The following is a 19,503-nucleotide window of genomic DNA, read 5'->3' on the forward strand; positions in this document are numbered from 1 at the left end:
CTTGCAAAATCCACCCCCTCTCCAAAGGTTGCCATGAAATGGACAATATGATGCATCCATAAAGATTAAAATTGACAATCTTAATCAAAGCTCAGGTCAATCGGATGAAAATTGATTATTTTTCAGATTTGTATTGAAAATTTTATAAGATTGACCTTAAAAAGTGTTTCCAAATTCAGTGATGCACTATGCAATTGCTACTTAATTTTCAGGTTAATCGGATTAAAATTGACGATTTTTCAGATGACATTTGATGATTTTTAGAAGTTTGACCTTTGACCTTTTGATCACAAAATAGTTGGTTTCCCAGTTCAGTGACGCAATATGCAAATGTTATTCAAATTTCAAGTCAATCGGATGAAAAAAAATGACAATTTTAGAAATTTGACCTCAAAATGAATAAGCTTCTGAGTTGAGACTACCTCTACAACTTGTTAAAGTTTCATGATTATCGGTTTAGAATTGTGACCTATAGTTGACAAACAGACAAATAGAACAACAAAATTGACTGATCAATATACTTGAAAAATCTTTGATTTTGCAAGTAACAAAGAGAAGGGTGTAAACATAACTTACGTCCACCTTGGGGGGCAGAGGTAACTAACCATGTGATATCTCCATTTAATTATATTTTGCATAGAGCTGAGACAACAAAAGTTCAAAACAACTACTGGAAGAAGAAAGTGTTTCATTTTCGTTGTTTGCCACTTTCATGACTTTTCTCAAAACTATAGGCATAAACATCTATTTTCTATAATATAATCTTCCTACAAATGTCCCAAGGCAATTTACCAGAATGAAATACTGTACACTCCTTAGATAAAAAATGTCACACTCATTTTGATCACTGCCAAAAAGATATTCAAATAATTTAAAAAATTTTTCCTATTACTTTCTCAAAATGGAATTCAAAGAACTATCAGCAATTATAGTTCATACGAGTAGTAGCAGTAGTAATAGTAGTATCAGTAGCAGTAGCACGATATATGTTCAAGTGACATCAGCAAAGGTGAAGGTCGGAGCAATATTTTTGCACAGCTCCTTTAAAATGGCAAAATATCAAAACACGCACTCCCAGAGGGAGAAAACACAAACGCACACAAATGTCCCGGTGGAGGAACAAACCATAAGAATGGTGCATTCCACAATCTGCAGTATGTGGCACCCAAGAAGTCTGTTCACAGGCTGGTGAGGAAGAGTTTCTTGGGGGTTGGGAGAGGCCTTCGCCGTCCTTTATGGATCTGGTAACACTTCGAGTCTCACATAGACTCATTGCCCGATCTTTTCCCTCCCCTGATGGGCACAAGAACACAGAGCAGCGAGTGCTTGCATGCAATGAAATGCCCAAGGCAATGAGGATGTTAAACATGGCAACTCGGCTCCTACATAAACCTTAGAAACTGCAGAACCAACAAAAGAACCTTCACATAACAGCATTAACCAAAACATCGCCAGGGGTGAGTCATCAAATGGAAGACAGTATTTCACACCATGCTTTTCTCAATGCAAAAATAGACTATCTCATTATTCAAACCACTCATTTGGCACAGGAGATGCACCTATCTGCATAAGAGGTAGTGTGGACTCTTGGCATGTGGTGGCTGATCCTGTCATGTGGCAGCAAGTTACAGATGGAGAACTATTATGCAGCTGGGCAATTCTGCAGTTAGAGGGACATGACGCTAAAATTTCATTTGTTTTTTTCCTTGATTTACGAAAGGACACATTGATGATTCAGGAAAAATATTTTTCAGGGTATATTGATAGTTTTTGGTGGTGAATTCACCAATTTTGAACAAGAATTGTTCCAGATAAATTTTATCAGCAAAATCTCCATAATGGCAAAGAAGATATCTAGTCAAATTAAATGCCATTTTCTTACCAAAAATATTGAATTCATAGAGGCAGTGTAGTGCTTTCATGGATATATTAAGTAAAATCAACCTACATGTCTTCAAAATGCAAACATGTGTGCATTTCCCAACCCCTAGAAAGTCATGTAACGTTACTAACCGAAAAGTGAAATTATTTACCTCCAGAGTGTATAAAGTGTCTATGAATGATAATATTTCAATTTTTCCTGCTGTGTCCAATGACTAATTGAAATATATAAATAAGTATTACTTGTCATGATAGAAGTTAGAAATAACAGCAATCAAAATGTGTAACGTTACTAACCATGTAACGTTACTAACCAGCCTTTGTGTATTGTAACGTTACTAACCATGAAATAAGTGAATAAGACTCGAATAGACAGGTCCTGGTCAAGACAAAAGTGACAGTAAGACAACAGAGGGCAGTATGAAGACAGTGGGGGGGGGGGGGATGGGTAAATTTTGGATCAATTCAAAAATCGCTACATTGCTGCAGCATTGGCATCACTTAGAGAAGGCTCACAAGGTGCATATCGAGTGGAATTTTTTTGCCACTTCACATGGGAAGGGACCCGTTGATGGAATCGGTGGGTCAGCCAAGCGTTTTGTGTGGGACAAGGTGAGAACACGTAAACATACTGTAACTGATGCAAAGAATTTTGCAGAAGCTGCAAGTACCATGAAGAATGTCTGTTCGTGAGATTACTTCCAGTGAGATCGCAAAGAGGAACGAGAAGCTGAACCTTGATGTCATCTTCAGTGAAGCCAAGGCCATTACTGGCATAGCAAAGATGCACTTCTTCAAAGTGGTAAATGACGAGGTGGTAGCTTATGTCCTGAGCAGAGACAAGCACGATGAGGCAACCCAGAGCAGCAGTGAGACCATTGCAGCAGTGGAAGACTGGTTCATAGTTGAGTATGATGGAAAACAATTTCCAGGAGAAGATCTTGCTGTACGAGATGGAGAGTTCCAGGTGTCAGTAATGGCACATGTCGGGAAGTACTGGAAATGGCCTTCAACTAGGGATGCTATTTTCTACATGAGACACCAGATGATTGCCCCGTTGGATGCACCAGAAGTAGTGAACAATCGAGGCCATTTCAAATTTTCTGTCCCAATTTGAAATTATTGTACGGTGGTTTGTCAGGTGTAATTACATTTCAGGTACAGCGAACAGACTTTTGTTTTCACGTCAATGCAGAGATACGTTCAAAGTGGTCTAAAGAAAAAAAAAAATATCACATATCTCTAGACTTGAATAAACATGAATTCAAATACTATGATGTAAACTACTGTCACAATATCAAATGTTGCATTATGGCCATACACTGTACATACTACATACCGGTACATTAGTTTTTGCTCTTTGGTTTCTTTCCCCTATATGAAAGGTACTCTTGAATGAGGAACACATACAATATGTACTGTTTTGTTCAACTTGTGAATTCCGTTGAATCACGATGAACTGTGATCAGCATAGTTATGGATCTGTGGATATCACTTGACCCAGTCTTTAAAGTGGTACTCTTTTGTTGTTTGTAATTTATTGTAACTTTTTCTTGTTTTTTTTAACACATATGTAATTTGTACCATTGTACAAGTACAATGACACTATACTGCTTGAGTTTGGTGATTGAAATAAGAGTTTCATGTCTTATCTGATGTTTTTTTTAGCTTATTTCACATTCTCTTGAGGAAAAAAATGTAATGATTTGAGATTAAACATAATTCTGTGAGTCATTGTAATCACTGGACAAAGTGTAACGTTACTAACCGTAACGTTACTAACCATGATTTTTGTTCCTAATTTTCAAACAAAGCTAGAATGAGAAAGGATATTTAGGGTAGCTATTGCCCTTAAAGCTAGAAATGAAAAAATAGAGTTGATATGTTTCAAGCTATACCAATTTTAGCAAACTTTTCATTCAAAGATGCTCATCAATTTTTCATGTCCTTTTTTTGTAACGTTACTAACCGGCATTAAAAGCAGTTCTTTCTTCTAGAATGTTTCATGAAATGATTTCATTCTTTGCTCTGTTCTACGTCTAGACTAGGTTGATCTCTGGTGACATTAATGAGACTTTACATCCACAGATAGAGAAAGGACTCTTATCTAAATAATGAGAATGTCCCTAAAATGTAACGTTACTAACTGCGGAATTGCCAAGCTTCAAAATGGCATTAAAAGCCTGGAATGTATTTTCTCAATGGCATGACCGATTGTACGACTCCTCGAATAAAACTACATGCTTCATATGTCGTCAATGCGATACATGGAAAATTACAGATGTCAGCACAGGCACACATGTTTACATGAGCTCCGATGAACCACAACCCCTCTTTCTGAAGTTGGTATTATTTAGGTCAAGGTAACAAAACAAAAAACAAACAAACCAAAAAAACGAAGTTCCACTTTACAATTTGATTTGCAATCAGAACGAGGACAAAACTGCAAATGGGAGACACAGTTGAACATTGTTTGAGGTGGAAGAAGGAAAATGGATATCAAAAATATTAAAAGCATGAGGAATTTGGGTAAACTAATAAATCCATTACAAACAAAGCATTGCTTTTGATTGCTTTCCCAAAAGGCAATGGCAGAATCAGATTCCAAAGAAATAGGTCAATTTGCCAAAGTCTATTCTGATATTTAAGTAGCCAATACATTTATTTAATGGTCCATTACATACATGGATACATACGTATTTCATACCCTTGGGAACAACATCAATCTTGTGTATCATACATGCTTTCTTAAAATTCATTTTACTCAAATTAACTAGTCGTCTTCTTCCATTGCCACAATTATTTTAAACTTCTTGTGAGATCAGCTTAGGAGTTTGAGAAACAAAGTCCTGAGCAACGTATACCAGCAATAGTTTCTCAAACTTCAGAAGCTAATATCCGGTTATTTCGATTTTCCCAATAACGTGTGTTGTAAAACTTCATCGTAAGGTATCTCGGTCAGTTTGTGATGGACCACCATGTATGATGCACCGTTGTGAAGCTTATTTTATGGGCTTTCAAATAAACCCAATAACTCGATATTGAATTTTTGCGACTTCCGACTGGTTTTGTACTGGAGGGTCACATTTGTTCAGGATGAAGGTGGGGAAGTTTGGTCACCATACTATATTCCAGTCTCAAGTTGTGCAAGCTATAAGAGAATGGACAGAGATCAGACATGAGACAAACAGAAAATGGAATGCAACGGCAGCTTTGCGTTTGAGTCAGCTTTGGCTGATCCACCCTGCGAGAAGGGAGTGGCCCTACGGGCTGCTCCAACAAGGATGATGCAAGTCTATTAGCAAATTTTAAAAAGTAAAAGTAAAACAACAACATTGCAGCAATTACACTTTCCATTAGCCTTGACAATAAAAAGCAAGAATTTAGAAATCACAGCAGAAAAGTGAATATGGAAGCGTATACAAAATTCAAACCTTTTCCAAAGCGAAATAGGCTGACAAAGGAGCTGTATGCAGACCGAAGTGGTGGCTCCTCCACAACAGGGGTCAGTGGCTTAAAACTGGTTAGGTACAATGGGCTTTGAGGGTCATTCCATTTATCAACTGGATCCTCTTCCACTACTGCATCTCGACTTCCATTTGAAGTCGCCATGCCAAAGATGCACCATAAAATCCTGCAGGCAAAATTTTCATGTTAATGCTGGCAAATGGATACAACAGAACCCGAGAGGACTTTGCTCAACCTTCAATACACCTGGCTTGTGGGAAATTAATGCGAGTTCCCTTTCAATGAACTTCATACCAGGAGGAGGTCATTAGGCCCATCAAAGTTCGTCCGTGCTCTATCCTTTTTAAATGCTGAGCATCAAGCAAGGAAGCAACAAGTACCATTTTTTAAAAGTCTGGTCGGACTCGGTCAGATTTGAACCACCAACCTACAGACTCAGAGCAGACACTCGAACCATTATGCCATGGAGGCTTAAAGTTGACCCCCTTGAGCATCACAAATGTAACCGGAATGTACATGAAAACAACACAAAGTACACACATCAATCACAGCACATGCCTGACATACCAAGAAACTGGCCAAGATCATGCTAAAGCAGTCAAAAATAGACCTGCCACAAAAACTGCAGTTGATACTCAAATACATTTTTTTATTTTATTTTATTTTTATTTTACAATTGTTGAGCAAAGGTCTGAGTGAATGCCTTGATTGTGACAACCCTAACATAAAAGAGCATACCAGATGCTGAAGTTGATCAATATTAACCAGCCTCAATGGTGTAATGGTTAGGTTCGACCATACGCTCTTAACCATTGCACCAATTGAAAAGTAAAAAAAAAAAGTTGAAAAAAAACAAGTGAAATCCTTCAATACAGCGCACGGCTAATATTTAAGAGAATGATGGCATAAGAAGAACTTGGCTTTCAGCATTCGGAGTGAAATGATGTCTTTCGTTTGTTCGTACATGAGAGGGGAGAGTTTCTTGGTTTTTTTTTTTCCCGTCAAGAAATAAATTCAATAGTTTTCACATATACAACACATTAGTTTCACAAATTTCCATTGAAGGACTTGGGTATTTCCATCAATTGTCGACATTTCCGTCTAGGTTACGCACTACCATCGACCGGACGGCCGTCATTGGCTCACTTGAGGTACGTGGGGGAGGGGGGGGCACACTTCAAACTCTGTGCAATTGTATACAGCACACGTGCTGTAAAAAGTACATAAATAAAAACGGTAGAGCAAAGACATCCCTTTAAAAAGGAGAGCACAGACAAACATTCAGAGGTCTGTAATAATTGCACAGTCTTTGATGGTTCGAATGGCCTCCTGCATCAAAGTTCCTTAGAAGGGAATGTGCTCCGATTATTACCTCCGCCACTGAAGGTGGACATCTCAAAAAGTTAAACACAGACTTGTACCAAATTTGGTGGACAGGTTGGTTGTGTGACAGGGACAAAATTATTCGATTTTGGTGAAGATCTGGATAAGATTAAAAAAAAAAAACAAGTGGTGCCAGGCACAACAAATCCCACCCATTTAAGGCATAAAGTTATTTTGGGGATCAAATTTAAATTTGATACATCCTTAACCCCGATCTTCACAAATATGCATTTTTCACGATAGGATTATTTGGATTTTAAGTCACAAATAAAATAAGGTTCACTTAAAGCTTAGTTTGAAGTAAATCGGATCATTTTAGATGAAGTAATGAGCAAAAAACGATTTTGACCTTTTCGTGACCTAACCTTGTCCTTTGACCTAAGTGGACCCAAAAGTTAATGGGGTCGTCCGAGGTTCATTTCCCACCTGTGGATACAATTTGACAGTGTTTGAGCCAGCTGTTTTCCCGTAAAGTTGTATTTTCGTAACCACGTTTTAGTTTTAATGGAAAATTTGTAATTTTGACCGATGACGATGACCCCAAAACTTCGGACCCTACCGATCTTCACAAATATGAATTTTTCACGATAAGAATGGGTAGGATTATAAGTGACAAATATAATAAGGTTCACTATAAGCTTAGTTTGAAGTAAATCAGATCATTTTTGACGAAGTTATGAGCGAAAAACGATTTTGATATTTTCGTGACCTTGACCTTTGATCCAATTGGACCCAAAAGTTAATGGGGTCGTCCAAGGTTCATTGCCCACCTGTGGATTAAATTTGATAGTGTTTGTTAAAGCAGTTTTGCCGTAAAGTTGCTAACAGACAGACAGACAAACAGACAAAAATAGCACCGCAAAGCGGGCATAACCCCTGTCCCTTGACGCAAACCAATTTCAAGATGGTGGCCATATTGACAATCGCAGCACGCCCATTTTCGAAAGGAACCTTCCTCGACTCAACCCCAACACACCTAGCAAAAATGGATTTAATCAGACAAGGCGTTCTCTAAATTGACGGAAACCAATCTCAAGATGGCTGCTGTGGCGGCCACAGTGAAAATCGCAGCATGCCCATTTTGGAAAGGAACCTTCCTCGACTCAACCCCATTCTACATCGCCAGAATAAAATCAATGCGTGAAGCCGTTCAAGTTATTGTCCGGAAAACAAATTCAAGATGGCTGCTCCAGCCGCCATGTTTGATATCGGATTGCGCTGAATATCGAAAGGAACCTTACTCTAAACACCCCCATTATATCACACAAAAATGAAATCAATAAGTCAAGCCGTTCAAGTTATTGGCCGGAAACCAAATTCAAGATGGCTGCCCAAGCAGCCATATTGGACATCGGATTGTGCTGCATATCGAAAGGAACCTTCCTCTAACCATGCCCATTATACCCCCATGAAAATAAAATCAATCTGTCAAGCCGTTCAAGTTATTGTCCGGAAACCAATTTTAAGATGGCTGCCATGGAGGCCACATTGAAAATCGCAGCGCACCCATTTTCGAAAGGATCCTTCCTCGACTCAACCCCAACATACCCTGCAAAAATGGATTTAAATCGGACAAGGTGTTCTCCTCGAAATTGGCGGAAACCAAAAGTTGACAGACGCCCGGACGGACAACTCGTGTGACGACACAATACCCCTTTGCCCAATTCGGGCTGAGTGGTAAAAACCGGACGATTACAATATCCCGCTCCCTCCGGGAGGGAGCGGGATAACAAGTGGTGCCAGGCACAACAAATCCTGCCCATTTAAGGCATAAAGTTATTTTGGGGATCAAATTAAATATTTGATATATCCTTAACCTGAATGTTGATTATAAGGAATAGAATAAGGAATATATTAGTTTTAGTTTGAAGTCAATTAAACCATTTTTGACGAAGTTATGAGCAAAAAAGATTTTGACCTTTTCAATACCTGACCTTTTTCGTGCTTGCTGTGGAGGGCTCGGGATTTGTTACCAAGGTGAAGGACGTTTTGTTTTCATCCCTTTGTCTTTCTTTGTCTGTTTGTTAGTTGCAAAATGGAAGATTTTTCAAGTACATTGGTCAGTCGATTTTGTTACTTGGCGAAATCTTCGGTTTTGTCAAGTATGTTGGTCTGTTCAGTTTGTTGGCTTGTTATCTTGCCAAAACGAAGTTTTTGCAAGATATGTTAGTCAGCTTGTGTTTTTTTTTTTTGTTTGTCTGTAATCACGTATAAAAAAATTCTGCAGAGCACAGTTATCATCGGAAATTTTTGTAACTTCGCATATCAGAGGCCTATAGAGGTCCCTTTCAGTGCACAAAATTTTGAAGGTCAAGGTCAAAGGTCAAGGTCACTTTGGCGCAAATCAGGGGAGTTGACGAAACCCTTATTTTGAGTAATTTTGATCGGATCGTCTTCAAACTTCATGGGAATATAGTTCATGGTCTGGCGCTCAGCTGATTAATTTTTGGTGGCGATTGGCCTTGACCTTCATGGTTAGCGCCAAAGGTCAAACATATTTGACCCCAAGGTCAAATTTTCAAGTTTTAGGAACCATATCGTGTACTACCTCAAAATGAACACCTCGATGAGTGCTTTCTAGTTATGTCAAGCTTGAGACATTATGACGTCATTTGGTGACGTTATGAGGCAAACGCATATTTTTCATGGTTACTCTGAAGAACGATTCTCATCCGAATCTCTCGTCGGCAGATATTCCTCAAGGAGTCGCTCCTCGTGGATAGCAGCTCTGTTCACCTCAGTGTGACCTTAAAGAAGTCACACGTGGTCACCTTTTGGCAAGATACGGGTCACCCTGGTTTATTTGTTTGTCCGGTCGTCTCCAGCCCAAACGGCTGGACCAGTTGTTCTTAAATTTTTACACCTGATAGGCAATCCACCTGAGACGATCCACGTCCAAACCCCGTCTTAATCGGACTAAACGTCACGACGTGACGTCACACAACGTGAAAACACATTTCTGGACACAACTCAGTGACGGGAAGTCGGAGCGACTTCCAGTTGATGCCACATTAAACTTCATTCAAATATCGAAATGATTACTAAATGCATCTTATTACAAATTTCGCATAGTTTTCGCAGGCATATGACATCAAAGTTTTGCCTATTGACGTCATTTTAAAAAAATATTTACGCTCGTGTGCAGCTGAAACTACTGAAGCAATCGTTCTCAAATTTTCACATGTGATAGCCAATCTTGCCGAAATAGTCGGGGATCAAATAATGTCATAATCGCGCTTAACGTCACGAGGTTACGTCAAAAAAAGGTGAAAACAACTCAGAAACTGGAAGTCGTAGTATAGCGACATCCTGTTGAAGCCAAAACAAACCTCAATAGAATATCTAAATGTTTTAAAATGCACGTTAGTACAAATTATGCACAGTTTTCGCAAGCGTATGACGTCAAAGTTTTTAGCTATTGGCGTGATTGAAAAAAAAATTCTATTCGTTCTACAGGTCACCATTCTTAACCGATTTGGATGAAATTTTAACAGCTGATAGAAATCCACAGTGCAAAAAGATGTGACTTTTGGTGATGTTCAATATCAGGATCTGGATTCTGCATCACTTTATATTATCGCCCATTATAAATCAATGGGGAATTTTGTGAATTACACATGGCTATTTCTCAGAGTTTTGCAGTTATTAAATTGAAAATTATACTGTATTTATGCATGTAATATTAACATGTGTTCAAAGTTTGATCGAAATTGACCCAAAGTCAAGGTCAGGGTCACCCAAAACATGAAAAACGCACATATAAAATATACATTTTTGTTTTACAAGATATTTCAAATCTGATAACGGGATCGTAAAGCTGGTTGAAAAGCAATGATCCTTGGTATTTTCAAATATTATCTACGATCAGAATGAAGGCAACAGGCCTCGTACAAGGGTTAAAATGTTCACGCATCAGGCATCATAATGAACACATACGCATGTTGCACTTGTATGTGGAGCATACTGTACATATTTTGTTTGAAAATTAAGCGGTTTTCTGCAGCATTTTACATATAGAATGACACCATGTTATCTATTGAGCATCAAAGTTGCACACAGAACTTAGTCAATTAATGAAATGCCACAATTCTGTTCTATTTAGGAACTACATTCGTCCCATGTAACATAACAGCAAGTGCAAAGAACACGTGGTTTCAACTCAACAAGGGTTAAAATCAGCCAGCTGTGATCAATTCTTCCAACCTGCTGCCGTTACCATGACAGCACGCACCCGATTACTTTGCTAAGTCACAAGATTTGTCAATGAAAATGTATCACAGTGGGGAACCAGTCTTCTGCTGATGTGTTTTCCCTGTAAATTTCGATTTAAAATTAAACGCATGCTACTGAATGGCCATGATGGATATGGTATCCCTGAGAAACATCCCAAGCTGTTACCATGACAACGCGCGCCTGATAATTGTTATTTGTGACGTCGCATCATTTTATTAATGTACAAACAAATAAACGCCACATTCCATGACATTGCAGCTTGGACCACCACACGGAAAGGTTAACTAATTCACCAAGTGTCGTGCTAAGCACGATTTTTCATTATTCTGTCTGTTTATCGCCTGCACATCACAAATTTAAAACCAATCTTCACGAAACTTCACCAACTTGTCGAGGTAGTCTCAACTGAGAAGCCTTTTGATTTTGAGTTCAAAGGTCATCTTGAGGTCAAACTTCTAAAATCGTCAATTTTCATCCAATTGACTTGACAATTAAACAGCAGTTTCATAGTGCATCACTGAATTGGGAATCCAACAATTTTGAGATCAAAAGGTCAAAACTTCTAAACATCATGAAATTTAATATGAAAAATGGTCAATTTTTATCTGATTAATCTAAAAAAATTAAAGGGAAATTTCATCGTTCGTCACTGTATTGGGAAAGCAACCATTTTTGAAGTCAAATTTCTAAAATAATGTATTTTTATCTGCAAAATAATCAATTTTCATCCGATTCTCCTGAACTTTGATTAAGATTGTCAATTTTAATCTCAATAAAATGGACAATTTGATGGGTCTGTGGCAACCTTCGGAGAGGGAGAGGGGGTGGATTTTGCAAGTATCGTGGTTTGCATGACGTCTTTTTTTTCTTGTTTCTCTCTGTGTCCAAGATATCTCAAAAGGTTGTGGACTGATCCAGATGACATTTTGTGGATAGGTTGGGTATGACAAGAATGAACTGATTAGATTTTGGTGAAGATCTGAATCCAGATCCACCAACTGGAATTTTTAAGCGATGCTTCACCATTTAGAGATAGGACCAAAAAATGATATCTAGCATGATATCTCAAAAAGTTGTGGAGTGTGTGCGTGCGTGCGAGACAAGGAAGAATTGATTCAATTTTGATGAAGATCTGGATTCGATTATTTTTGCTTTTTTAAAAGATATAGGGCTAAACCGATATATAGGACGATATCTCAAAAAGTTTTTGACTGATTCAGATGAACCTTGGTGGACAGGTTTGGTGTGTCACAAGGACGAATCGATTCGATTTTGGTGAAGATCCGGATCTGGAAACGAGAATTATTTAATTGATAAGGTTAATCTTCACTATTGAGAGATGGGGCCAAAAACTATATAGTACTGTATACCATGATATTTCAAAAATGTATTGGGCCCGATATGTTCTCGTGGATCAGGCATTACGTGGCGGAGGTATGAGCTCCATCGAATGCCTTTCGAGTTTATATTTATGTTACTAGTAGTAGGCGTCCACGACCATACTTGACCACGTCGGCCAAGGCCCTCTCACGTTCACCTTCATTCGCTTTTATATTCGTTTTTCCCGCAACCGCATGAGCGATTGACACAAAACTTTCAACATCGGAGTTCCTTCCCCTGGATAATTTGTTTTTGTTAAAACAATTGCATGATTATTGGATGGATAATGTGGTTGGTCTTCCAAAAAGTCTGTTTTCTGAAGGTGGGTCATTCCATGTCAAATCGTCAAAGAATCTGCCGTCATCTCTCAGATTTTTGTAAAACTTTGAGAACCAATTGGGACCCATGAAAAATGGCAAGAACTCAAATATTTTTGCTAACAGCCTCTTAATTAGTGAGATACAGACTAACGAACTTTGGACTAATGAGCACGACGTCGCGAATTCAAATGGCCATATCGAAAAGTATAACACCGAGAGAGCTGGTTTTGGTGTCATTTTAAAGGTATTTTCATGCCCTATGAATTTGTCTGGGCAACATTTTACTACCTCCAACCACAAAAAGTTATCACAAAATATAAACTTCAATCGTGAATCCCCAAAAAATGTGTCCTTCAAATTTCCTCAAATTCATATCAGAGGTACCTTATGATGTCAAGAAGCTTCCACATAAGTTTTGTGATGGGCACTCCAATAGTTTCTGAGATATGAGCAATAATGTACATGTACGTATGGCATATAGGTTCGAAAATCAGCATTTGTAATGTATTATACAATCATTCTAACGTAGCCATGACAGGGAACACAGGGAACGACCATCAATTGCTTTGAAGCATCATATACTTTCATTTTCAACTGGGCCTGAGGGGAAGAAACAAGTGCTGCTGTTGCTGCATTGAAGAGGAAATTGAAAGCCTAAGTCAGGTTAGTGAACACTGTGTACTTGAACTCACTTATTGATTGTATAATACATTACAAATGCTGATTTTCGAACCTATATGCCATTCGTACATGTACATTATTGCTCATATCTCAGAAACTATTAGAGTGCCCATCACAAAATTTATGTGAAAGCTTCTTGACATCATAAGGTACCTCTGGGATGAATTTGAGGAAATTTGAAGGATACATTTTTTGGGGATTCACGATTGAAGTTTATATTTTGTGATAACTTTTTTGTGGTTGGAGGTAGGAAAATGTTGCCCAGACAAATTCATAGGGCATGAAAATACCTTTAAAATGACACCAAAACCAGCTCTCTCGGTGTTATACTTTTAGAGATATGGCCATTTGAATTCGCGACGTCGTGCTAATTAGTCCAAAGTTCGTTAGTCTGTATCTCACTAATTAAGAGGCTGTTAGCAAAAATATTTGAGTTCTTGCCATTTTTCATGGGTCCCAATTGGTTCTCAAAGTTTTTCCAAAAATCTGAGAGATGACGGCAGATTCTTTGATGATTTGACATGGAATGACCCACGTGTGGGTTGCATGGTTTTGTCAGGAATAAATGGAACGAGTGGTCATTATCTGGGATGGGAATATTTTCTTCAATTGTTATCACTTCTCGCCATGGTAATATTTGTTCAATGTCACTTCCTGTGGACATCCCCATCTCTTCCCTGCCCCCTCCCCAATTCTTCTCCTCTCATCCGTCTTGTACAAGGATGAATGAGAAGTGAGGAGAGGGGGAAATATGCTAAGGAGAGTGGGGGAGGGTTAATCGGATATGGATGGACGATGGATGACATGAGATAGTTGTATATTTCCCTGGAGGGAAATGTGGGTTGCAGGTTTGGAGGAGACAGAGGAACAAAGCATTTGAGGAAAACAATAAGCTTGGATTTTGTGAGGTTCAGAAGAGGTTTTCTGGAAAAACTTGTGATTGGGCAGGAAGGAAGGAATGAGGGATGAAAGGGCAAATGGCGAAAGACCTGAGAAGTGGTAATAGGAAACGGAGAAGTCACCTCACTGCTATGTGATGAGTTGAAGATCCTGTGCTCAGGCTTCTTTGTGGAAGCATCTTGTTGAGTCAACCCCCCGGTGCATTAATTCAGCGGCCGACGGGGCTTGAACTCAGGACCCGAGGATCCCAAGCCACCAACCTAACCACTGAGCCAACGTCAGGCTATGCATTCAGCACGTCATCCTTCCACGGTCGGCGAAATGAGTACCAGTTCCAGTGTGTGTACTGGGAGAAGGGCACTGCATCAGCGACAGTCGCGCTTCAAGAAATGATAGTACCCCCGGGGGTAACTTGAAATCTTTGCACCTATTTCCTATTACCACTGCTCAGGTCTTTCGCCATTTGCCCTTTCATCCCTCGTTCCTTCCTTCCTTCCTGCCCAATCAGAAGTTTTTCCAGAAAACCTCTTCTGAACCTCACAAAATCCAAGCTTATTGTTTTCCTCAAATGCTTTGTTCCTCTGTCTCCTCCAAACCTGCAACCCACATTTCCCTCCAGGGAAATATACAACTATCTCATGTCATTCATATCCGATTAACCTTCCCCCAACTCTCCTTAGCATATTTCCCCCTCTCCTCACTTCTCATTCATCCTTGTACAAGACAGATGAGAGGAGAAGAATTGGGGAGGGGGCAGGGAAGAGATGGGGATGTGCACAGGAAGTGACATTGAACAACTATTACCATGGTGAGAAGTGATAACAATTGAAGAAAATATTCCCATCCCAGATAATGACCACTCGTTCCATTTATTCCTGACAACACCATACAACCCACACCTACAGAAAACAGACTTTTTGGAAGACCAACCACATTATCCATCCAATTATCATGCAATTGTTAAAAAAAAAATTTTTTTTTTAAATTATCCAGGGGAAGGAACTCCGATGTTGAAAGTTTTGTGTCAATCGCTCATGCGGTTGCGGGGAAAACAAATATAAAAGCGAATGAAGGTGAACGTGAGAGGGCCTTGGCCGACGTGATCAAGGATGGTCGTGGATGCCTACTACTAGTAAAATTCATATATTCAAACAAATATAAACTCGAAGGGCATTCAGTACAGCGTGCACCTCCACCACGTAATGCTTGATCCACGAGAACATATCGGGCCCAATACATTTTTGAAATATCATGGTATACAGTACGATATAGTTTTTGGCCCCATCTCTCAATGGTGAAGATTAACCTTAACAATTAAATAATTCTCGTTTCCAGATCCAGATCCGGATCTTCACCAAAATCGAATCATTTCGGCCTTGCGACACACCAAACCTGTCCACCGAGGTTCATCTGAATCAGTCAACAACAATTTGAGATATCGTGCGAGATATCGGTTCAGCCCGAGAACTATCAATGGTGAAGAATCACTTTTAAAAAAAACAAAAATTATCGAATCCAGATCTTCATCAAAATTGAATCAATTCTTCCTTGTCTCACGCACGCACTCACTCCACAACTTTTTGAGACATCATGCTAGATATCATTTTTGGTCCGATCTCTAAATGGTGAAGCATCGCTTAAAAATTCTAGTGATATTTCTAGTGAAATATCTAAATTATCGAGTGAAAAAGAGTGAAATATCTCGTGAAATTCACGAAACACTAGTGAATTCTAGTGATAGTGATCAGGCAGATCTGGATTCAGATCTTCACCAAAATCGAATCAGTTCATCCTTGTCACACCCAACCTATCCACAAAATGTCATCTGGATCAGTTCACAACTTTTTGAGATATCTTGGACACAGAGACAAACAAGAAAAAAAAAAAAAGACGTCATGCAAACCACGATACTTGCAAAATCCACCCACCCTCTCCCTCTCCAAAGGTTGCCACGGACACATCAAATTGTCTATTTAATTGAGATAAAAATTTACAATCTTAATCAAAGTTCAGGAGAATCGGATGAAAATTGATTATTTTGCAGATAAAAATAGATGATTTTAGAAATTTGACCTCAAGTTGACCTTTGACTTCAAAAATAGTTGCTTTCCCAATACAGTGACTTGCCGTTTAATTTTTTTTAGGTTAATCAGATAAAAATTCACCATTTTTCAGATGAAATTTCATGATGTTTAGAAGTTTGACCTTTTGATCTCAAAATTGTTGGTTTCCCAATTCAGTGATGCACTATGAAACTGCTGTTTAATTGTCAAGTCAATTGGATGAAAATTGACGATTTTAGAAGTTTGACCTCAAAATCAAAAGGCTTCTCAGTTGAGACTACCTCTACAAGTTGGTGAAGTTTCGTGAAGATTGGTTTTAAATTTGTGAAGTGCAGGCGATAAACAGACAAACAGACAGAATAATGAAAAATCGTGCTGAGCACGACACTTGGCGAATTAGTTGACCTTTCCGTGTGGTGGTCCAAGCTGCAATGTCATGGAATGTGTGGCGTTTATTTGTTGGTACATTAATAAAATGACGTGATGTCACAAATAACAATTATGAGGCGCACGTTGTCATGGTAACGGCTTGGGATGTTTCTAGGGGATACTATATCCATCATGGCCATTCAGTATCATGCGTTTATCTGATTTTAAATAGACATTTACAGGGAAAACACATCAGCAGAAGACTGGTTCCCCACTGTGATGATACATTTTCATTGACAAATCTTGTGACTTAGCAAAGTAATCGGGTGCGTGCTGTCATGGTAACGGCAGCAGGTTGGAAGAATTGATCACAGCGAGCCGATTTTAACCCTTGAGTTGAAACCACGTGTTCTTTGCACTTGCTGTTCTGTGACATGGGACGAATGTAGTTCCTAAATAGAACAGAATTGTGGCATTTCATTAATTGACCAAGTTGTGTGTGCAACTTTGATGCTCAATTGATAACATGGTGTCATTCTACATGTAAAATGCTGCAGAAAACCGCTTAATTTTCAAACAAAATATGCACAGTATGCTCTACGTACAAGTGCAACATGCGAATGTGTACATAATGATGCCTGATACGTTAACATTTTAACCCTTGTACGAGGCCTGTTGCCTTCATTCTGATCGTAGATAATATTTGAAAATACCAAGGATCATTGCTTTTCAACCAGCTTTACGATCCCGTTAGATTTGAAATATCTTGTAAAACAAAAATGTATATTTTATATGCGTTTTTTTCATGTTTTGGGTGACCCTGACCTTGACTTTGGGTCAATTTCGATCAAACATTGTACACATGTTAATATTACATGCATAAATAGACAGTATAATTTTCAATTTAATAAGTGCAAAACTCTGCGAAATAGCCATGTGTAATTCACAAAATTCCCCATTGGTTTATAATGAGCGATAATATAAAGTGATGCAGTTTCCAGATATTGATCACCAAAAGTCACATATCTTTTTGCACTGTGGATTTCTGTCAGCTGTTACAATTTCATCCAAATCGGTTAAGAATGGGGACCTGTAAAACGAATAGAATTTTTTTAAATCACGAAAATGGCTAAAAACTTTGACGTCATACGCTTGCGAAAACTGTGCATAATTTGTACTAACATGCCTTTAAAAATATTTAGATATTCCATTGAAGTTTGTTTTGGCGTCAACAGGAAGTCGCTACGACTTCCGGTTACTGAGTTATGTTCAAAAGCTTGTTTTCACCTTTTTTTGACGTAACGTCGTGACGTCAAGTGCGATTATGATGTGATTTGATCCCAGACTATTTCAGCAAGATTGGCTATCACGTGTTAAAATTTGAGAACGATTGCTTCAGTAGTTTCGGCTGCACAAGAGCGGAAATATAAATTTTTTTAAATGACGTCAATAGGCAAAACATTGACGTCATACGCCTGCGAAAACTATGCGTAATTTGTAATAAGATGCATTTAGTAATCATTTAGATGTTTGAATGAAGTTTAATTTGGCGTCAACCGGAAGTCGCTACGACTTCCCTGCAGGGAAATCTACAACTATCTCATGTCATCCATATCCGATTAACCCTCCCGTCAACCAGAAGTCGCTACGAAGTCATCACTGAGTTATGTCCAAAAATGTGTTTTCACGTTGTGTGACGTCACGTCGTGACGTTTAGTCCGATTAAGACGGGGTTTGGACGCGGACGGTCTCAGGTGGATTACCTATCAGGTGTAAAAATTTAAGAACGACTGGTCCAGCCGTTTGGGCTGTAGACGACCGGACAAACAAAGAAACGGAACAGACCAACATACCTGACAAAATCAAAGATTTCGCCAAGTAACAAAATCGACTGACCAATGTACTTGAAAAATCTTCCATTTTGCAAGTAACAAACAGACAAAGAAAGACAGAAAGGGATTAAAACAAAACGTCCTTCACCTTGGTAACAAATCCCGAGCCCTCCACAGCAAGCACAAATACAAACAGCAGTTTCTAATTTAGATTTTACTAAATAGAGTTCTCACAATATTATTATTTCGTAAGCATCCCATGGTTGCTGGTTTCATCATTGCTGGGAGCGCGGCTGTTCCGCTGATGCAGTGCCCCCAATGCAGAGTAGAAAGCTGGTACTCATCTTGCCGACCTTGGAAGTATGACAGGCTGAATAAACCAACCTGGTGTTAATTGAACGTCACAACAGCAGTTTAAAATCAACACCATAAGATATTAAGCCAGCCACCCTAACCGATAAGCAAACACCAGGCTTGTAAATAATATTTAAACGTTGTATAAAAACTGCAGCAATAGGCAGGAGACAAAGGAAAATAATTATATTATCTACTCACAGATTACTTCGGTGTCGATTAAATATATGTGTGTGTATATATATATATATATATATATATATATATATGTATGTATATATATATATCTACAATTCCAGCAGTGTGTGTGTGTGTGTGTGTGTGTGTGTGTGTGTATGTGTATGTGTATGTGTATCCGCTGCTTCTCACCAACACTGGTCCGATCTAATTGAAACTTGCCAGGTATATTGCTGGGGACCTGAGTATGTGCCTTTTCAAGCTTTGATATTAATCGGACAAGTGCTTCCCAAGTTATGGCCAATTATTTACCAAACCAATGACAAGACACGTTGTTGCGTGGGCGTGGCCGATGGGGGAAGGGAAGCTCAGTCGTGTTCCCCATTACGGGTTATAACGTACGGACTTCCGGAGAGCGATGACTTAGTGTATTCTAATAATTTCTCGATTTCTTACATGCAT

At 38.8% G+C, this 19,503-nt stretch overlaps 1 protein-coding gene across 1 annotated transcript in view; it reads right to left on the reverse strand.

Moving 5' to 3' along the window:
- The window catches only part of PIKFYVE (phosphoinositide kinase, FYVE-type zinc finger containing), a 199,576-nt gene that overhangs the window by 174,348 nt on the left and 5,725 nt on the right, over nt 1-19,503 (reverse strand). Inside the window, exons 3-4 of the mRNA XM_085890455.1 lie at nt 5,316-5,515; nt 1,126-1,293 (exon numbers count right to left, since the gene is read on the reverse strand). Coding sequence (XP_085746581.1) covers nt 1,126-1,293; nt 5,316-5,515 — 368 coding nt within the window. The remainder of the gene's footprint in view (nt 1-1,125; nt 1,294-5,315; nt 5,516-19,503) is intronic.

This window comes from Eptatretus burgeri, chromosome 8 (assembly GCF_056783735.1).
Source record: "Eptatretus burgeri isolate ZD-2024b chromosome 8, Ebu_testis_v1, whole genome shotgun sequence".
NCBI classification, from domain to species: domain Eukaryota; kingdom Metazoa; phylum Chordata; class Myxini; order Myxiniformes; family Myxinidae; genus Eptatretus; species Eptatretus burgeri.